The sequence below is a fragment of the Anthonomus grandis genome, chromosome 11, assembly GCF_022605725.1.
Source record: "Anthonomus grandis grandis chromosome 11, icAntGran1.3, whole genome shotgun sequence".
In the NCBI taxonomy this organism is placed as follows: domain Eukaryota; kingdom Metazoa; phylum Arthropoda; class Insecta; order Coleoptera; family Curculionidae; genus Anthonomus; species Anthonomus grandis.
This window is the reverse complement of record NC_065556.1, coordinates 19,351,719-19,375,032: the sequence shown is the minus strand read 5'-3', so window position 1 is coordinate 19,375,032 and position 23,314 is coordinate 19,351,719. Positions and strand designations below refer to the sequence as shown.

Here is a 23,314-nt window from a genome sequence, read left to right as displayed (position 1 = left end):
AAAGCACTTCTAATTGAAGTGATTTATTATTAATGCTCCGAACATTCAAGTTCAATAAGTATATACTGTCCCCGTTTGGACCATCTGGCAATTTCTTGCTATCCTTTGAGTTTTCTAAGTTTATGGTGATTTGTTTACTTTTTGGTTTGGTTTGATACTGTAGCCAATTTCCGTAGAAACACTAAATTAATCAATAGCATGAAAAAAATTAATGAAATTAAAAGAATCTGTGTTTTGGATGCTAGCGCCATTTTTTGTTTGGTTTGGTTTGTGGTTTTAATGGCTTCTGCTACGAGGCAATCTGCCAGCACGATTTGGAGATTCGGGAAAACTGTCGGGTATGTACCCTGTTCCCCGAATCGATATTTTCACAATTTTTAATAGTGAAATGCACGGTGACGCCTCCCCTACGATGCATCCGGAATCATCCGGCCTGGCTACCGGCGTGAATAGGTTCAGCTACCACTGGCAAAGGACAAGGGCAGGAAAGGGTTCCAAAGGATCGGAAAGGAAATAACGACTGGGTGCAGGATGACGCGGAAGTGGGCTTGATACTTTCACTAAATTTACTTCTTAAAGGCTTGTTATATCCAACGGCAAGGGGTAGGAAAGGAATCCGAAGGATAGGATAGGAATAAAACAACCTCGTGTTGACTGGGTGAAGGATGACGCGGAAAGCCATTTTTTGTTGTTTAAATATACTTGTCCGGGCAAACAATATGTCAACCGACTACGCATTACACAGGGTCGTACTTATACACATAAATATAATTAACTTAAAAACTGAACTAAGTAACGTTTAGTATATATTATGTAATAGTTTTTTTAATAAATAAATATTTTATATAACATAGTCCTTTTGGTTATATAAATGAAATAGCCATATTATTGTATCATTATCTTGATAAAGCCACAGACTTATAATAGATTTTTTGATTGCCTTAATATTTAACGGATTTTAACATTTTTGTTCTGATGCAACTTAAATTAAGTCAAGCTTTAATGTAATCTAGGAAAAAATCAATTATTAGATAAAATATCTAAAAAACCGCAAAGACAAGTGATATCATTTAAAATTAAAAAAGGCTCATATAAGATATTAAATTTGAATTTATAAAGCAACCCTCTCCCTCGCCCTTCACCTTTCACGGTTTTGGCATATTTTTAAATATTACATGACAGTTAAAAGAGCATTCGAAATGACAGAATGTATTTCTATCCGCCATTTTGAATTACATAGCTATGACGGTATGATAGGAAGAGAGGAAACAGTTTATTAATTCCTGTTTCAAGTTGGCGTCCACTCAGCTGTAGTAACACCCTTAAATTGGCATATATTTTAGCGCCCCCACAACGGCTACAAATAGCCTCATATACATTCGCAACACTGATCAATATTTACGCAATTTTTCAGAATAAATGAGATTTAACGATTTCTGGTCGAGTTGGTGTTGTCTATATGACCGAAGAGTCCCAAAGAGCCCGCGAGGAAAGTAAAAAAGGCGCACTTTGAATACAAAGAAACAAACTTGACCAACCCACCGGTTAATAAAAGTAAAAGTCCTCAGGCGGGAGTCCGCGAAGAACAAATTTGAATTAGGTGCATTTGTTAGTAAAAGATCGCCTCGCTCGCTTGCTCAGCAAGGGTGGTAAGTGGCTTTTACTCATTATTTACCGTATATAAATTATTTATTAAATTTAAGTTATATATATATATATATACATATAGACGCGGATATCAAGAGCGTTTGAAATGGTTCGAAGGCAAGAAGTGGTTCACCTTGACTCCTGTGAAGCAGCTCTCTGACTTCATATAGTTGTTATACTGTTACGTCTTTGTGGTGCAGTTAAACGTTCTGATCGTTTAGTGTTAAAGTTCAAAATTATAACATAACCGTGAATGACAGCAGACGTGCTCGTTATAATATAAGTGTTTTAATTTAAATGTAACAACGTAAGTAGATAATGATTGAATTTGAATTAAAGCAGGAGAGTTCCGTTGGAAGTCGGTCTTCTTCGCTTCAGGCGGTAGTATAACTGTTAAAGTCTAATAATAAACAAAAGACACCGAGTGCCGCTCAGCCTCCTCGCGCGGTGGTCTGTCCCTCTTATTATTATAACATGACTTAAATCGTTTCTTTGTTTTTTTTTGATCATTTAAGTGCAAAAAGTGTCCTTTTGTGCGTTAAAAATAACGAAGGTAAGACGCGTCTGATGTTGTATTGTACTTTCTACAAAATTAGTAATCGCAACGGATATCTTTGCCTAATTTAAGTTCCTCTCAGGTTCTAACAAAAGAACAGAACGGCGGAATCGCGAACCGAGAAACAATATATTTTCTGTTTTTGTTCTTTTCTTTTTTGTTATCGAGATTTGACCCGAAGGACTTTCACAATCTGTGTAGACCTTTTACAATCAAAACGTGTATGGATAGCTCTACCTACATTTTAGATAACTGGTACAATAAGTGGTCTCTTGCCCTGATCTAGTTTTCTATATAGACTTTTAATATAAATAAAAGTATATGTAGATGTAAGGATATAATTTTTATATACCCTTATATAGACATTTTTCACTGCAAAACACGTCAGTATTATTTTATCAGTTTTTACTAATTTTTATAGGATAATGTGGCGACTATTGTTAACAATAATATGTAAGACAAAGAGGAGCCACACTAACTTTTCAGAAAAATTTTTATACGTAATTGATTGTGTGATGGATCCTAATGTCCCACAAAAATGTACAGAGCAGTATTTGGAAAATATTTTTGATGATGGTCTTACAGCCGAAATGTTTGTTTTTGATTTGAAAAAAATGGAAAATGATATATATCATAAAAGGAATAATTCCTGTCTCTGTAAGAATAATATCAATTTTGATATTTATCTTACAGATTATCATTGCTTTACGCGTTATCGCATCAAAGAAACTAAGAATTATTAAAATATAAACTTAACTTTAAGATTTTTGAACATAATCTTTTTTATCCTAAACATTGTTTGACATAAGCAAGCCCACCGAGAGGGAAGGGGGAATTCTCCCGGGCTCAAAGTTTTTAGAGAGGCCCGGAATTCTGAGGTGATGATTTCTTCTTTTTTTCAAATGACATGCCCAAGCAACACACGATGCTTAAATAGACGTTTATTTTTAGTTAATTTCAACTACAACTTCAACTATAAATATCGGATAAAATGTCCGCGTGATATACGTTGAGGAATTTAATATTATGTTTATGTTTTATTTACGTTTAACATAAGAAGGTTTATTACATATTAATTATAAAATTATTATTTCATAATAGTTAAACTTTTAAGTATGATATATTGTATGCTAAAGATGTTTATAAAATGCGTTTAATGAAATGAGATTTTCTTTTTAAATAACTTTTTTTATTTGTATATCTTACTTGATATAATTATTGTTTCATACACGTTAATGCATTCCATATTTTTCATTTCTTTGTGTATAATATTCCATTACTAGATATGTAAATCTCTTGTCAGTTGTTTTAAATGCCGAAATTTTATCTTTTGTGTAAACAGAATCGTATATGATATACGTATATTGTACAGTTTAATAAATATACCTTGACCATATGCGGTTGAATAGTTTTAATTTAAAAACCAAAAAAGACCTGTGATGATTTATGCTAAAAAAACTAAATTTTCACGTATTTGCGACAAAAAATGGCATAACTACTTCAATTTTCATAATGATATACCTTGCTATAGAGAAATAAAATGCAGTTTTTCACAGTTTCACGTTTTACTCGAAAACCTTAAGGTAATGTGAGAAAAGTATATATACACACTATAAATATAATTATACTATAACATAATATATAATTAAATTTATACATACTATAAATATAATTATATATTATATATATTATATATATATATTTGGGTTGGGTGGGGGGGTTAGGGTTGTGTTGATGAAAAACAATGTTTTTGTAGAAAATATATATTCAATATTTAGTTTATTAAATTTGATATAATTTATAGATAAATATTTAGTAAAAAAGCAGAGTTATGACATTGGATAATATGGACGAAAAACAGTGATTTTTCAAAAGAGTTTAATCAAATATTTCAGGTGTAACAATGGAGTTTAAAAATTAGATATGTAAACCCCGTGTTAAAATTTTTTTAAATGCCGAAATTTTCTTTCTTTGTAAACATAATAGTATATAATATACGTATATTCTAAGGTTTAATAAACATATTTAATGATAATAATATATGATGTTGTATATAATATAATAATATATGTTGCTTGAGATGTAAAGAGACATAAGGGCCCATAAATTTTTAGACTCATGCCCGGTTTTTCTCCCTGCGGCCCTGGACATAAGTCAATTTATTATTTACCACATTGTTACAAATGATAACTTTTTTATTTTTTCCATTCTTGATTCTGTCGAAATGCACAAAAAACGAAATAAAATCCTGCCTTTAATTCCTTAATGCAATGTCACTGTATAAAATTTTAAGTAGATCTAGACATTCTATTTTAACATTAACTAAGTTACACAAAAATTTTAATCCGGCACAAACTCTGCGATCTTCCAAAGGTGGCTAAATAAGTTAACCCAATCTATTCCTGTATATTTGTGATCCACTTTGATCAGAGTTTATATAAACAAACTCGCAAGAATCTATGCTGAATGCTTTCTATACAATACGAAGACCAAATCACTGACGCATATTCTAACCTAGACCTAACTAAGGACTAACAATAAATATTTTTCATTGTATACACAGAAAAATTCTTGCAGCTCCTAATTATCAGGCCTAGCATCTTTGATGACTTTACTGTAACTATATTAATATGTTCAATAATAAAATATAAGTTTTCAACGAAAAAGACCTCTAGATCTTGATCCTGGAGACGTATTTAGGAGATACCCCTTGCAATGAGTAAGAACTTTTTATTTCCCCTGGAAAAACTAATTTGACAAAATTTAGATATATTTAATTTGATTTTGTTTGTCTGACACCACTTATTTAATCTATTTTTTATTATATTAATAAAATTATAATTGTACTAATTTTAGATCATCTGCACAATCCAAAGCTTCACTATTTTTAAAACAATCACAAATATTATTCATAAATCAAATGAACAAAACAGGTGAGCAATGCCCCCCTTGAGGAACACCAGAGGTAACTTTTATGCAATCTGATTGACAAGAACAAATTTTTACTCTCTATTGATCAAACAAAATAGGTCTGAATCCATTTTAAAGTATCAGCGCCGTAACCCATACGAAGAAGCCTATTGAGAAAAGTATGGTGATTTACCTGGTCAAAAGCAGAATTTCGTTTATTATTAATAATACTCCACATGGATTTTTTGATGTACTAATTGCCCTATTATTCGAGATACTCTTTGCATCGATTGTAACCAGTTTATATTATATACATCATTCGCCCTAGCACACTTCTTGCAAACGTCTCTCACAAAAGATAATTGACAAGACTCTCTCATCATTGCCTTCAGATCATTAGAAAACCAGCTTACCTTGTCTGGATTGTTTGACCTCTGCATGAAGGTTTTTTTCTGGGAAGCTCCTACGAAAGGCATCAGCCAAAATGGACACAATTTATCCTCAGAACTATGCTCCCTTACTTGGATAATACCCATGACAAGTTTCCCACTATATTGAAAAATTCATTCAAACCTCTCTGTTTTATGGGTCTGTGCATAACCTTATGGATTTCTACGTTAGGTTTTATGGCAATTTAGCTATTTATCAATTCTTCTTTCTCTTCTAATATTTTGTTAGCCAGTGCTCTGACAGACAAAACACATCAATATTTTTGTCGACTATAGATGTCTCAGCTGATGCACTTTGTTCCTCAGCGACTGGAGATTATAATTCAATTCAAATTCAAAATATTTTATTTATTTATATAAAAAATTCTTATTACGTTGTACTTTGAGGATTTGAGACAAAAAGGATCGAATCACGATTATTAAAACCGATGCTTACTCAAAGAGATAGGCGGTGATACTACCCTATATATCGTATAAACTATGGTAAGCTTAATATTAACAAAACAAAAAAAAATATATAATAAAAAAACAGAACTAAGAAAATATAAAAATAAAATAAATAATTGATAACACAAACATTGCTTAAAGTAAAAGCGGGAACAACGCAGCGCAGAAGCAAGCAGTCTTTGGCTCAGAGGAAACCCACGAAGCAATACAACACATATAGAAACTTCGATGTTTAAGTACAATACATTTTATTGTGACTCTAACAAATAGGTTTTTATGAAATTTCCAAAGTGATATTTTGACATTGTAGCTCTTGTATTTACAATAACCTCTAGAAATAGACTTGGAGTACACGACCTCTGCAAAGTCAAAATGGAAATAATAAGAGATTCACAGATGAACACAATGAAGAACTACAATGTTGGTTTGTCTCCAGACACTATCCTCTTCAAGTTTAAAAAATTATTGATGAGGACTCCTTCGGGCCAAAAGCTTGTGTCCAAAACTACAGACACAGAACAGGACTACTTTGCTGCATATTGTCCACCAATATCTGAACCTTTTCGTCCTCTTTTGTAATATTTATATGATCTTAATTTTCTTCTTTTTTATCGCATCACCACCTTTTAGGACTTTTATTTGAGCGTCGTTCTTTGGTCTCTTTTGGTCTAACTTGATGCTCTACTTCGGAAAGAGTTACACTACTAGAGAAGGTACATACCTACTTTCTCAGTCTCATTTTCTGGATTGGTTGCTAACTTACATAACCTGTAAGGAGACTGATCCATCCCGGAACTACCGCGCAAAGCAGCATTATTCGACATAATTATATGTATATTTTAGCAGAAGTAACCTAACCAAACTTTTCTTTTTTTTCCAGCAAAACAAGTAACAAATAATGAAAAATGGCTTCGATGAGCGAAAGACGTATCCGCGACGTCCGTGACCTCTGGACCGTGAGCCCCAGTAGAGACCGTGAGGCAGACAAGGAAAACCCCAGGATGGTTCTGGAAACCCACCACCAGGTGGACAACCGGACGAAACACAAGTACAAAACCCTCGAGCGTCACTTAAGTATGAAGAAAACGATCAGGAAGAAAATGATGCGTGACTTAAGGGAAATCGGAGACGCGGGCTCGCAGGAAAATCAGCATCAACACGCGGCTTTTCTGGAACAGATTAAGAACGACCAACCGCCCCCCGAGAGTATAGAGAAGCCCAGTTTGTGGAAGAGATTAACTAAAGGGTGGGGACATTGAGGTTAGGAGGGAAAGGCTGCTATGTAGACTGTAGAGTGCTTTACAAGGGGGAATTTTCGTCTAAAAGTCCGGCAAAAATTTGTTCTATTTAAGTCACTTATATACCCGCGGTGATGTTTTATATTAAGTTTATATATAATATAATCGAATATTTTTTATTTTATGTAATATACATTATATGGTTTTGTATGTGATATATTATAATAGCTTTTCGTAGTGTGTATAGTTTTTAGTGCACTGCATTGGGGTGTTGCAGTTCCTATTTTGGACACGTTCTTATTAACATTATTGTGTCTTTAATGATTTATAATTAATATTTTACATTATTAATATATTATATAATATTTCATCTTTACATTTAAAATCTCGTTTTCTTTTAATAATCGATTCGATTCAGTAAAATAAATCATTTACATATAAAATATTTATGTAAAAAAATCAATTATGTACTTCGCTGCCTTATATACTCCCTCACGAAACGGGTTTTCATGGTTCAGTAGGTGGATTAAAATGATTCTGACCTCTATATAAAGTTGATACAAAATAAAAAATTATGTTGATTTCATTGTGTCTAGTAAAATATGGTTATATTTGGTAACATTATATGACTCCATTTTTTTGTATTTTTTATACTAAAGGCCAACGCAATTTTATTAAGTATAATCATTGATATTAGTAAGTACGGACCTGAATTTTTTAAATTTCAAAAGCCTTTGATAAAACTCACGTTAAAATTGGATTAATTTATCCATCTCGTTCTTATGCTTTATTTTACGCATAAGTCTATTTTTGTCCGACACATTGCCTCATGAAAACCTCTTCTTAGATAGCACAGAAATAATTAATTACCAAATTAAAATTTATAAAACAAAAATTAATAAATCCAATTTATTTTATTTTTTGATTTGACATGGTTTTTGTTTGACAAAATTTACCATACTCTCTTTACTCTAACATATTCTTTTGAGCATAATAGCCCCTCTTTGTTTGACACATTAGTACTATAATATAGTTACTACTATCGTCTTAAGGGTACTCAATTGAGGATTTAAAAAATTTAGAAGGTAAAGTTAAGGACTTTTTTAGTGTTGGTTGAGACATTTATTCTCTCTAATTTTCTTAGAAAATTTTCACTTTTCTCGAGTATATTATCACGAATAATTAAAATATTTTTGAGAGGCGTGTGACCAACGAAGACGAATTTATTTCCCAATAATTTCATACCAAAACGATTTTTGTACCTCAAAAACTCTTTATGTTAGAGGTTATTTTGTCCACCAAAGTCCAAGACCCACCAAACATGAAGTTTTTAAATGCAAGTTGTCACCTAAAGATTTTTATGAATTACTGGACCTTTTTGGGCATAACTTTGGAATAACTTAAGATATTTTTCACAAATTTTGTACACCAATATAACGGGATTCCTGAGGATGGATTTAAGGGTAAAAACGTCATTTTGGGTTGAGAATTTCGGTAGTTATGACAGTTTAGGTTGAGGCATTTTTTTCTCTAATTTTCTTGGAAAATTTTCACAAATAGATTAACACAAATAATACGGATCTAAATTGATTAAAATTCGAAAGCTCAAAAGACAAAATTCACTTAAAAAATAGGTTAACGTGAATTTTGTTCTTTTTCATGCGTTTATTTCGCATAACTCTGTCTTTGTCCGACACATTGCCTCAAAAAAACTTTTTTTTTTAATTTATAAAAAAACATTAATTAATCAAGTAATTAACTACAGCTCTTGGAATGCCGCTCGTAGACATCATAATTAAATAATACGGACCTGAATTTTTTTTAAATTTCAAACCCCTTTGACGTCGATTTTGTTTGACAAAATTCACGTAATTCACCCTACTCTCTATACCCATCCGATTCTAATACATTGTGTTGAGCATAAGCCTTTCTTTGTCTCATACATTACCATTACTATAGTTACTTATATAATCTTTAGGATACCCTATATTTTGTTTTAGGCTAAAATAGGATTTAATCCAGCCATTACTTTCTCGTGTATCAATTAACGTATAAGTGTGTCTTTGTCCGGCACGATCCTTCATGAAATTTCTTTCTTCGATAACCCGAAAATCATCAAATTAATAAATTAACATTTATAAAACAAAAATTAATTAAAAAATTATAATTAAATAATGCGGAGCTGAGTTTTTTATTTTCTTATTTCAAAACCCTTTGACGATGTTTTTATTTCACGAAATTCGTTTAAATTCCCTTTAATCTACGCATCTCATTCTAATACATGATCTTGAGCATAAGGCCTCTTTACCTGACACATTGCTATTAACTTATATCATTATAATTAAAAATTTTAAAATAATTAAATAGATTAACAAATTAACTGTTTTAACACAAACAAAAATCCGCTGTAGAGGTAAATTCTCTTTGTGTATAATTCATCATGAAATACCCTATAATGACTTTTACGACCCTGTTAATGACCAAAACCTCAAATAATGGACGAAAAAAACACCCTCTCTGCAGTGGAGTTTAAGACAAAGGACCATTTAAAATGTTCCCGTTTTCAATTATTTTTTTATTCATTAATTCTATTTAAATGAAAAACATTAAATGTCATTAAAACTGGTGTAAATTTAGACGCCCTTTTGAGCATTAAAAAACAACTCAAATATACATTTTACATAAGAGGCATTATTTAACGTATGGAAACCACACGTTTTGCTCATAAACACATCAATTGATTAAGGTTATCTACCATAATATTTAAAAAAAAAACTTGAAATTAAAAACAATGTCAAGTAGCCCCAAATCTTATCGTCAAATTGAAATTGCCGCCACGAAAACGGGTTCTTGAACGACCGACCAATCATGGTGTACCAGCTGGAAAAGTGCTTGAGAATCGATGGGCTTCACGTCATCGCTGGGACGTCTCCTTTCAGATAACGCGAAACCAGTGGTGACTCGACACGCCACGTATGACAGCTCCGAAACGGAATTGATAATTCGACCAATCGCGTTGCTCCAACTGGCCGGCCGTGTAATAAGAAACGACGCACGTCACATCATTACGGTTCCGCCGAATATATAAGTTAGAAAGAGACCATCCGCTGGCACGTCCGTCGTTGCTATCATCGTATTTTAGTTTTAGTATTGGTTGACGCGAAGTGTTTTTCGGCACTTTAATTGTGGTTGTCCGCCTGATAGTTTGACGTAAATCGGAGTACATTTTTAGAATTTTTTACCTTAGAAAAATGAAGTTTTTTTCGTTACTTGCGGTGATTTCGTTATGTGCTTATGCGGCCCTAGCCGACGTTTACCTGGAGGAAAAATTCGACGATGGTAAGTGCCCGAAAACCCGTAAATTTCGAATGTAAAATGCCGGCACCTCGTTGTGTTCTAGAACTTCCATGTCATTACTTTACGGTCTCCATATTTCTTTTTTCACACTCGTTTACCTGTAAACTATCATGATTTACTTTAAACTTGTGTAAAATTATAACAGTCGTACCGAAAAACTGCTCCTTTTAGTTTAGAAATAAGGGCTACCACTCCCCTCCCAAATTTGAATCCTCTTAGGGCAATGCACCCACCACTCCATCAGTTATTCAAATCAATTTTTCTCTTAAGATGAATTTTTTTCGAAAGCTGCCACTTTTAATTGAACATACAATTAAATCGGTGTTTTTTTCCCCATTAGACTCCTGGGAAAAGAACTGGGTGTACAGTAAACACCCTGGAAAAGAGTTTGGAAAGTTCGTGAGGACTGCTGGCAAGTTCTTCAACGATGAAGAGGAGGACAAAGGTAAGAATTGATAATGTGAGATACTCTAATTAACATGCAAGTGTATTAAATTGATTCAAATGGCTGATTTTCCTTGGGTGTATAGCACTCGAAGTATTCAATATGTACAACTTTATATTATTTAAATCTTATAAAAAAAAATTTGTTTCATATTAATGGGATCGTGCAAAACCTAGAAATGCAGAATTGTCTTTCTTAAAGGATTAATTATTTATGAACATACAACTTTAAACAGTCAGCTAATTCATGTTTTTACATTATTTTTCCTAGCTAAGTCAATAATTTATTTTGGCTTAAATATTTTCATTTATAGTGGATTACATTGAAAACCACAAGTAAATTTATAATAATATGCGATAACCATGAAACAATAATGAATAAATACTGTGTCAACATGCAATAAATAATTCCTTGTTTCCAGTTTGTGCTTGTAAATCTGTTGGTCATTTAACCCAATTATGGTATAATTACAATATTGTGAATCATGGTTAACCCATAATTTATGGTAGGTAGCTAATTTTTTTTATTACTTTTATAGGTTTATTTTCAAATTATCCTTTTTTCTTAAAATTTAATACTCTTAAGTGGCTCCTTATCGAAGCTTTAAAAATAATCTTTTATTTGCCCAATCTAAAGTACTTTAAAAATAAATATATAATCTAAGTATTATCTAACTTATCAGCAAATATTTTATAGTCAGTCAAGTATGCCTTAGACATGATGAAAAAGGAAAGCAGTGATTAATTATCCCATTTACAACTAATTAAAGGTACTGCATCTGAAATCATATTAATTATTATTCCATGGAAAGTAATTAAATAGTTATTAAACCTAGACATAGGCAATTATAATCTAATTATAATCCAATATTAAATGGCAGATCTGCTTATGTCAATTTGGTTTTGTATGTTAATTGTGTATACAATAGTTTGGAGGGAGTATCCTAGATTGACTCAATCTATACAGATTCCTCTAAAGCTTTTGGTTGGGTCAATCACGGGGTCCTCTTAAAGAAACTGAAAGATTTAGGTATTGCAGGTATTCTTCACGGGATATCTGAGTTTGTGTGCCATCACATATTTTATCAGATAATTGATTAAAATTTTTTAAAATTCCAGTGTTCCAATGTTTGCAGATGGTCAGGTCAAACTTTTTAGAAATATTGAAGATCTTTGAGGCTTATTCCAGGCATTAGTTATTATAATATTATTTTTCCATTTAAAAGAGGTCCTACTTACTTTTAACTGCATAGAATAAACCATAGATATTCTTCAATTGGAATTTTTTTTTTACAAGCAAATAACTGTGATTCCTAGTTTCTTCCAGGTAGTAATTTTAATTTTTTTATATTAAGAAGATATCTAATTGCTAAGTAGTAAAATCCCCTTAAACTGCCTGGAATAAAAGAAAGCCTGAAACAAAAAACAATTTAAACTTCCTTGTAGATCCATATATTAATCTACTTGGAAGATTATCTTTGACTGGTTGGAATAAACCAAAAATGACCTTCAAATGCCTGGAAGATCTTGAAAGTACCACTTTTATCCTATAAATGATTGAAGATCTTCTACAAGAGGATCTTCAGTCATTTTTTAATTGGTGTGATTTAAACAGGATGTCACTTAAAGTCCAGATTAAATTTTTTTATGATTTTGCTGTATTTAGAACTGGGTATCAAAGGAACAAATATAGCTATCAGAATAGTCTAAATTTGCCTACACTATATTCAAGAAGAATTCTACCAGATTTATGTTGTCTACATAAAGTAATAATATACACTGTCCTCATTTTTTCAATTCTTTTCTAAATTTAAAAAAAATTTCAAAATATCAGTCTGAAACTTTAGTAATACTTTATAATCCACACATTATTAATCCTGCCATACAATAAGATATTAGGTTATTGGCATTTAATCTATAAATCTGTAATATAACTTTAGATAAGATTAAAAAAACCCAATAATTCAATCCTAGATTGTAAAAAAAAAATGGCTATAAGGAAGTTCACTCTACTCCTCAATGGAAAGGTTTATTCCTCTAAAGAGGTACAAAAGTTCTTCTTTTCCATGTTGGTTTTCTTCAGAGCTTTGCAGTTTGATCATAAGAAAGAAACAAATTCACAAGAAGTTTTAAATTAGTGGTCAACAGCAGGAATATGATGAATTTGTATTTTTGAGACATCAATGTGAGTACTTAAGAGAGTTGTGCTATCAACAATATATTAATAAGGTGTAAATGAATCTCGCTAGCAATCCGAGGTACTTCTGGTCATATATTCGAAATAAAAGAACTGGTTTTAGCCTTCCCTCCAGAATGACATACAATAACAGGATTAGTATGAATATCTCGGATACTGCAGATATGTTTGCAGAATACTTTTCATCCCTCTATTCGGATGAGCAAGTCAATGACATACCATCTTTTGATTTTGATAAATCAATTTGTCTGAGCAATTTAACTCTGTCAATGCAGGATGTTTATGAGATTATTACTTCCTCTAAGAATAAGCTCTGCCCTGGACCAGATGGAATTCCGGGATTCTTCTAAAGAAATGTGTTTGTGTTCTTACGAAACCAATACTGTTCATTTTTAACAAATCTCTAGGTACTGGTTCTTATCCCACTCTCTGGAAGAGAAGTTTTCTAAAACCCATTTTTAAATCTGGTAGTAGAAATGAAATTTCCAATTATCGGGCTGTGTGTAACCAATCTGAGTTGCCAAAGCTGCTTGACTGCCTGGTCAGTCATAGGATTGCCTGGAGTTTTAAATCTTTATTTAATCCTGAGCAATTTTGATTTATAAAAGGCAGATCTACTGATGCTAATTGGGTGTTGTATGTCAACTACCTCTACCGCAGCTTGGAGAAGGGACTTCAGGTTGACTTAATATATACAGATTTTTCAAGCCTTTTGATAGGGTTAACCATGGGGTACTCTTGCAGAAGCTTAGGGCTTTAGGTATTGTGGGGCCTCTTCTTCAGTGGATCTCGGGATTCATCAGAGGTAGAACCCAGATTGTTAATCTTGGAGGTACATGTTCCTCTGAAATTTTGGTGCCATCTGGGGTGCCACAGGGCTCTCACTCAGGCCCTGTTTTGTTTTGCCTCTTTTTGATTGAAGGAAAGAAACCCTATTGCTTTTCTTTATAAAATAGGTAAATAATGTAGCAATTGGTGTCAAAACAGATATATTTATTGACTCCAGGTTGTCTTTTAAAAGTCACATCAATCAGGTGACTGGTAGGGCAATGAAAATGCTGGGTTTTATCCAATGGTCTACGACTGATTTGTCTTTGTTTACTTTTAGATTACTTTATTGCTCTCTTGTTAGGCCCATCTTGGAGTATGGCTCAATTGTGTGGTCCCCATCATATAACTGCTACATTGAGCAGATTGAAAAAACTCAAAATAAATTTTTAAGGGTGGCTGCTTTTAGATGTGGTTACAGGAGATAGGAGTATTACTAACAGTGGGTCAGGGATAACCTGAACTTACCCACATTAGAGTCACAAAGAACATTACTCGACTTATGTTTTATGCATAAGGTTTTAAATGCTACTATAGATTGTCCCGAGGTATTGTCTGTTTTTAAACTTAGGGTGCCTTCCAGATTGAATAGACAATCAGAAATATTTTCAGTCCCATTCCACCATACTAATTATGGTATTAATGAGCCAATTACATGAATGGCTAGAAGTGCTAATGGTCTATCAGGACAGATAAGCTTTTTTGACTCTAGGATTACATCTTTTAAGGGGCAGTTAAAGAATATTATTTCATAGGGGCTTTAATTAATTAACTCATCTACACCTTTTATTGATGTATAGATAGTTTTGTATCTGAATATATATGTTTGTATGGGTATGCTATGTAACACTTTTGTAAATGGATTCTGTAAATAAATAAACAATCCACAAATATTTTCCAGGTATTCAAACTTCCCAGGACGCCCGTTTCTATGCTTTAAGTAGAAAATTCAAGCCCTTCAGCACCGAGGGTAAAGATTTAGTAATCCAATTTACTGTCAAACATGAACAGAACATTGACTGCGGTGGTGGATACGTCAAAGTTTTTGACTGTTCCCTTAACGGTGAAGATATGCATGGAGAGAGCCCTTACAGGCTCATGTTTGGCCCGGACATTTGCGGTCCTGGGACCAAAAAAGTCCACGTCATCCTCAACCATAACGACAAGAACCATCTGATCAACAAGGACATCAGATGCAAGGTAAATAGAAGAGAGAGGAAGTTTGGTTTGTTTTTCCAGTTTGTGTATAATTTTTTTTTTGTTTTCAGGATGATGAATATACCCATGCCTACACCTTAATCATTCATCCAGATAACACTTATCAAGTGTTGATTGATAATGAAGAAGTTGAAAAAGGTGACTTGGAGTCTGATTGGGACATCTTGCCACCCAAGAAAATCAAGGTGAGGCTTTGTTTCTAAGTATAAATTGACTTTGAAATTTCTCTTGTGTGTGTTTACAGAAGGTTTTCTTTATTTGAATGTATGCCAAGTTTGTTATATTTAACTGTAACGCATCATTCGTGACGCGTTCATAATATTTCAAGATTTTAATTGATTTGGTTCATAAATTGCCTGTTTTACAAGTGACTTAAAAACGATGTGTTCAAAAAACTAATGTAATAATTGAGGTATTATCATGATAACCCTCAGGTCATGGGTTTTTAAGGTTTTTTTTTTTTTTAAATTATATTTGCTAGTAAAATGTGTAATTAATTTTCATGGCATAATTAATTCTACTGTCATAGCAAAAGTTTAACTGTTATCAGTAGGTCAGTGAACTTTGCATTTTTTGTTTGTTTAATTATTTTTAATTACTAGACAGTTAACTTACAGGCAGTAGATGCAATTTTATGTTTAAAACATTTTATATCACATTTTAAATGCCTGAAAGAATTTTTTTTCATATTTTTACTTGTACAGTATACACTATCGGACAAAAGTAGAGCAACAAAGTTCAATTTTATTCATGTTTGAATAAAAAAAATTATTGGGTTGTGATTTTTCGCTAAGCTTAATGTCACACTATCCTTACACTGAAAGTAATATTTCAGTACCTTTTGGTGTACTTTTAATCATTTTAATAACGGTAAATATTAATGATTATAAAAATTGATAAGAATGGAGGGCGACAAAAGTAGAGCAACAAATTGTATTTAACAGTATTTTATTTTAATTTAGTTCAGCAAAAAATATTTAACACATTTAACAACAAAAATAATTTATAGAATATCCATTATTATTAATTACTTGCTGACAACGGCGCGGCATTGAAGCATTCAACTTCTGAATGACATTTTCGGGAAGACTTGTCAGAACTTCACTAATTTAATTTATTAAGGATTGTTTATTTAGAAACATTTGGGTACGAATACGACGTTTTACTTCTTCCCAGAGATTCTCAATGGGGTTAAGATCTAGGGATTGTGCTGGCCACTGTAAAATATGAACAACCACTGTTGAACAACTTGTGAAGAATGTTTTAGATCATTGTCCTGTTGGAAAATAAAACGCAATGGCATTTCCCATTCTGCATAAGGAAGCATAACATTCTGCATGATATCCCTATAAACAAATCGGTCCATCGTATCATTAATAAAGTGCATAGGGCCTGCCCCATTCCATGAAAAACAACCCCATAAAAATACACTACCTTTACCATGCTTAATTGTATAGGTGTTACATATTTAGGATTAAACCTTGTATTGATTGGTCGCCTCACACGCCTCATTCCATCAGAATTGAATATTTTGTAGCGCGTTTCATCTCTGAATAGAACTTTTTTCCAGGCATTGACGGTCCAGTTTAAATGCCGGCGCGCAAATGCCAACCTTGCTGCTCTATTTCTTATTGAAACTAACGGCTTTTTAGCTGGACGTCTACTAAATAACTTTGCGTCTACTAACCTTCTTTGTACTGTTCGTATACCAACCGTAATTTCTGGAATTTCGGCAATAATGTTGAAGTGTTGCTCTACGTTTGTCCGATAGTGTATATATCACTATTTCTCCAAATCATTTCCCTTGATTTCTGAATGATTCCAATTTTTAGAAAGTAACAGGGTTTACCTGAACCATGCTTTTAGTAACTACAATATGGAACTCTTCAAAAAAGCATGATTGTTTAAAAAGGACCACAGTTATAAATCTCTGGATTAACAAGGGTACAGTTGTACTGCTTAAGAGGATGATTTTAAAAAAATGTAACAGAAACCTTTATTAACATAGCATATATAAATATGCAGCTTTAAGCTAGAGAACTTTTTCTTTAGGAAGTTTTACACTGTGAACAAATTGTGGAATGCATTGAAAATCTATTATAGTAAGTGATTCAAGTGTGGACCTTTCGGCAAATAATACTACAGTTGCAAGTATAAAAACTTTGAATCTCACTTTTATATCAGTAATACTATTAATGCTTAACATATTACACAAGTAACTAGTACATCTACTTCTATAATAGATCATGTCATAGCTTATCAAATTTTCTGTCTGACCATCAAAAACTTTACTTAGGATTAGGGAATATAAATTGAAAAGTCTAGGATGCCTTTCAACAGCTTATTAATTTAATATCTGTGTGTAAGAAAGAAAGCCAACAAAACCATTAAATATTTTAAAGGTAATAAATACCTGGTTTACTGTTGTCAATTAATAAAACACTATATACAAAAAATTAAGTTGCAATAAAGATACAATAATTTATTAAAATTAGTTTTCCTAAATATTGAATAATAAAGTACATTTTATTAAACAGAGGAATGAGGCTGGTAATGATTCGAAGGAACAATGGAAAATCATAAATAATTTAGATATATTTAATAGTTTAAATAAACATTTTTGTAGTATAGGTAAAAATATTATTAATGAAATAGATACAGCAAGTCAAGAGCGTAATATTGGAAATGAGCTTAAATTTGAAGATGTTCATTATCAAGAGTATTGCTACTCCAATGAAATAAGATGGGCATAATTAATGAATTAAAAGCTTCTAGATATTTTAACACATATGGTCAATTAAATTGGTTTTTTAGATGAACCGAAAATTGGCATTATATAAATCAGATTCTAAAAATTCAATTCAAAATTATGGACCAATCACAGTTATAAGCTTTTTTCCAAGATAGTTGAAAAGGTAATAAAAAAGAGAATGTTAATGTGCATTTATATACAAATATATAAAAATGGATTAATATCAATATGGATTTTGTTAAACTAGTAATACCTTAAGAAAGAAAGAAAATGTGCTATATTATGTAAGACAAAACAAAATCTTGTGTACAAGCATCCTAAAAACTAAAAAATTCCAAATTCACTTTAAATTTTAAATTTCAAACAAACATAACATCTAAAACATTTTACCATAAAATTTACACACATTACCAAAATTAATTATAACAAAACAGATTGAAAAAATTTAAAAAAAGCATCTTTTTGATAAATTTGATTAAAAAATAAGTAAAGCTGTCAATAAAACAGAATTTAGAGGAAGTAAATTAAAATATTTAATAGGAAACAAAACTAAAACACTAATATGATGTCAGAGCACAGGTCAAAAGGTATTATTAAAAAAATCGTCAAGGCTATAATATGCCCTGGATAATAAAAGTGATTTTAATTTCTTTTTGAATTTCTTAAGTACTACTACCTTGTAAACAAAATATCTAATGATCTTCATAATAAGAAAATTGTAGTTGCAGTATTTATCAATTTACAAAAGGCCTTTTACATGGTCACTTTTGATGTTACAATCAGAAAGTTAAAAAAAAATGTATTTTAGCCTTTACTTAAAATATTACCATATTTATCTAAAAGAAAACAATATGTTAAATTAAATGAATATTCCAGGTTTACAGAAAATACTCAAATTTTTAAACCAAGAAATAAAGTAATTAAATTATATAATGTACAGCTAGAAACAGGTCAATCCATTAAATAAATATGTAGGGCTAATTATAGACGAGAACTTAAATTGGAAGGAACATATTACACATATTTGTAATAAGATCATACCAATGGTATCAGCAACAAAAATCTTTTTTGGTAGTTATTTATTATTATGTAAATACAATGTAATACATAACAACCAAAAATCTAACTATCTAGTTCAATATACAGAAAATATTGGCATCATATGGAGTCGTTTTACTGCCTTAACAGTATTTATAGGGAATTTAGTGGAATTGACAAAAGACATTATAATCCCATGTATATTTTAAAAGCATATATATGTAACAAATTGCCTAAAAAATTAAATTAACAATGTGAATTTCCAAAATTTAAAAAAGTGTTACTTAGTTCGTTGGCTGGAAATAAATAAATGGAGAATATTAAAATGTTGTGTTTTTATTGGGGATATGATGTGTTATATAGATTTATAGATTTTAAGTTTGTGATATGTTAGGATTTACAGAGTATTACTGTTTAACTTTAGCCTATTCCCTTGTTACCAATGACTATCCCTGATGAACGGAATATTATTATGAAAGAAAGAAAATCTGCTGCATTACTTAAGAAATCTTGTGTGCAAGCCTCCTAAAAACTAAAAAAATTACAAATTCTTAGAAGAACCAATTTTTTACTAACATGTTATCATAAAAATAATAAAACAGCCTTAAAAATAAGTAAAATTGCTGCCAAAAATAGAAATTAAAGGAAGTAAATTAAACAATAATAGAACAAAACGTTATTATAAAATTTAAAAATTATGTTGGAGCATAGGTCAAAAAAGTATCAGTAAAAAATTCATCAAGGCTGTAATATGCCTTAGTTAACATGCTTTTGAACTTTTTAATATCAAATTTTTTTCTAAGGTATATGATCAATTCTGGTAATGTAGGGATTGATAGGAGATTGTAATATTAGAATGTCGACTTTTCAATATTACAACTCCTTAGTAGCTTGCCAAAGATAAATGATATCTAAACTATCATCTCTATTCCCCTCTACATCGAAAAAAAATATTCCCTATAGGATCGCAACTTGTTTTTCTAACAAAACTAATCTTTATAGGACCCAGAAGCTAAAAAACCAGAAGACTGGGACGACAGGGCCACCATTCCAGACCCAGATGACACCAAACCGGAAGATTGGGACAAGCCAGAGCACATCCCTGACCCAGCGGCCACCAAACCCGATGATTGGGACGACGAGATGGACGGCGAATGGGAAGCACCCATGATCGATAATCCCGAATACAAAGGTGGGTAAAATATTGCCCCAAAAGGTGTATAGATCAATTCAAAATATGCTTTATTGTTCTAAACATTTGTAGTTGTGAACAAAGCTGTATAAAAGAAAAAAATAAAAGTAGGTGACAACAAAAAATATATGAAATATACTCCAAAATAAAAAAGAGACTTACATGAATCTGTAATTTTGGCTTTATTCATGTACCTTTTTTGCACAAACAAGTACCTTTTCAACACAAATCAGAGTAAGAAGCCCAAATACATGTGCCTTACCGTAAATGGGATTCAATTAATGCGAAATATGCCTGTTTAGTTGTACTTTTATCTAACTCGTTGGAGATGTATCCTAATTGCAAAGCAGTTTGATGCAAGTTTTCTACCCAGTTGTTCAATATGTTGTTAAAATTTTAGTTTATTATCTATTTGAATGCATAAGAATTTAATATCTGATGTAGTGCTTAACATTTGGTTTTCTAAGTAAACAGGTCCCAAGTCACATTTAAATGAGATAATGTTGGTTTCTGAGACATTAAAACAAAGTTTATTTGAGTCGCGCCAATTTTTAACTAGAGGCAGGTCATTATTTACGATTTCTGCCAGGACATGCTCATCCATATCACTCCATCTGTGAACAAAGTAAATATCCTCGAAATCTTCAGGTTCATAAAATCGTTAACATAAAGCAAAAATAAACTTGGGCCAAGAACTGAACCACCATCATTCAAGGTTTGCTGGGTAGAGGAAGCACCATCAAATCACGCAGACTGAGTTCTATCACTCAAATATGAACGGAACCATTCCACTGCCTTACCCCTGAAACCATAGATATCCAACTTACGCATAAATATTCTGTGACTAACACAATCGAAAGCTTTCGTTAAGTCACAGATAAGTGCTGCTGCAACCTGTCGGTCATTTAATTTCAGATAAAGCAAATTTCTTTTCTGATCTTGTCGATGATGATAAGTTATAGTTGTTTTAAGCGAAACAATAAAATAAATGTTTTCAGGCGAATGGAAACCAAAACAAATCGATAATCCAGCGTACAAAGGTACCTGGGTCCATCCAGAGATCGACAATCCGGAATACAAACCAGAACCTGAACTGTACAAACAAGATGAAATTTGTGGCATCGGTTTCGATTTATGGCAGGTAAGATCCATTATATGATCCAACACCTTAAGTTTTATTTAAATCAAAGAGTTTCCAAAAAATGTACTAATGAATGCGGTAGCATTCAAGGCCCGAGTTTGTCAGGCGTGTATGTTATCTTAAGGATGTCTATGTTTAGGTTAAATCTGGCACCATTTTCGACAACGTTCTGATTACCGACGATGTCGAGTACGCCAAGAAGGCTTTGAGCAATCTCAAGGAGAAACAAGAGGGAGAGAAAAAATCAAAAGAAGCGAAAGACAAAGAGGAAGCCGCCGCCAAGGCCGAGGAAAGCAATAACGAGGAGGAAGACGATGAGGAGGATAATGAGGACAAAGAAGACCTTGTGCCTCAGGTAGAAGTAAGTGCTCATAGTTAACCCTAATTTTATTTATATTAACGTGTTCGTTATTATTTCAGGAAACCCACGATGAACTGTAGGTTGTGTAGTGCATAAATAAGGAAAAAAAAAGACTTTTTTATATTGTTGCGGTGTGCAGTGTTTCTTTAAGGTGTGTAAATGTTTTTTGACTGATTTTTTGTTAGTACCTTTCATTTCTTTTTTTTCTTTTGATCGTAGCCGATTTTTGCGCCAATATAAATTATATAGAAAAGTGCTCTGAAGTTAATATAAATTTTTATTTGTTAAGCCCTTCGTTGTACAAACTTTTGCAATACGCGCGTGTCCGCGTAAGGGTAATAATAAATTGTATTATAATTTTTTTTTAAATATATAGTTTTATTTATAATTAAATAAAAGTTTATATTAAACTTATTATTAGTTCTTTTTTTTCTACCTGACCTCCTAATTTTACGTGGGTTGCTATATATTAATTATTTTAATATATCTTTTTATTACTGACCACATCATTCGTGTTGCAACGGCTTAGGTTTTTTTAAAAGCAGAAAACAAGAAGACTGGATTTGATTCCTATTGAATAAACGTAAGACTTTACGTGTAGGCATAATTCTTGATAATAAGTTATTAAAAGGCAAATATTTTTTATTCAATACAATACTGACCTAATCATCTTCATTTGTTTTTAAGATAACCTGAAAAATTAAGGTGTGACTTATGATATGTTAAAACCGGCAATAAGGTTAAAGATAGAATAAATCGTGAAACAGTTTGAGATAGTTCTATACTACGCATATCTAAACTAATATTAGGAATTTCGCACAAACCGGCGAAATGCAAGTTATTTACGGCGCTGGCAATAAAGCGGACCCTTGTAGGAACCCAAATAAATAAACCGAAGTAAGTGAAATTCTAAATGTGCTCGAATAAAGAAGCGAGCGTTCGTGTTGTGTCGCAGACTATTTCTATACGTTTTGTAATTTATATCTTATTTTTGAATACAGTTTAATATTGATAAAAGTAGTTTTAATATATCAGAAGTGAGATTCTTACCAAAAAGAAAAACACTGTGTGCGTGTAATTACTAGTTGAGTGCCCTTGTATAAAATACTTGTTTGTGATTTGTGCTGTGCTTGTGATGTCCGGCCATCACAACACCACCTTGATTTTCACCATCTTCACGCATATTGCCGACTAAAAAAAGAGTTAAGTCAGAATCCCGTTTTGGCGCTTTATAATCCAGACTTGGAGACACAGATGCTAGTGAAAATGGTTTGGGAGCTATTTTGCTACAAAAACAAAAGGATGGAAATATGAAACCAGTATATGAGCCAGCAGACATCTAAAACTGAAATGTCATATCACAGTTATAAGCTGGAAACTATGACTGTTGTGGTCGCAGTTAGAAAATTTCGAAACTTCCTATACGGGCGCAAGTTTACCGTTATAACTGACTGCAATGGGTTAAGGTTGACTTGGTTAAAGAAAGATTTGACACCAAGGATTGGAAGATGGTGGCTGGAATTGCAGGAGTATGACTTT

The 23,314-nt window shown here is 32.0% G+C and overlaps 1 protein-coding gene across 1 annotated transcript; it reads left to right on the top strand.

Annotated features, from left to right (window-relative positions):
• The first annotated feature begins 10,417 nt into the window (after window positions 1-10,417).
• On the top strand, window positions 10,418-22,189 carry LOC126742085 (calreticulin). The gene is made up of 8 exons (XM_050448621.1): window positions 10,418-10,586; window positions 10,945-11,049; window positions 14,975-15,273; window positions 15,342-15,476; window positions 20,084-20,273; window positions 21,272-21,414; window positions 21,554-21,775; window positions 21,835-22,189. The coding sequence occupies exons 1-8, from the start codon at window positions 10,499-10,501 to the stop codon at window positions 21,853-21,855; spliced, it is 1,203 nt and encodes a 400-aa protein (XP_050304578.1). The 5' UTR covers window positions 10,418-10,498; the 3' UTR covers window positions 21,856-22,189.
• The last annotated feature ends 1,125 nt before the right edge of the window (window positions 22,190-23,314 follow it).

Coding starts and splice junctions, on each gene's coding strand:
- LOC126742085 (XM_050448621.1), top strand. CDS start 10,499: ATGAAGTTTTTTTCGTTACTTGCGGTGATTTCGTTATGTGCTTATGCG. Junction 15,274..15,341: donor ACAAGGACATCAGATGCAAG/GTAAATAGAAGA, acceptor TTTTGTTTTCAG/GATGATGAATATACCCATGC. Junction 21,776..21,834: donor ACCTTGTGCCTCAGGTAGAA/GTAAGTGCTCAT, acceptor TTATTATTTCAG/GAAACCCACGATGAACTGTA.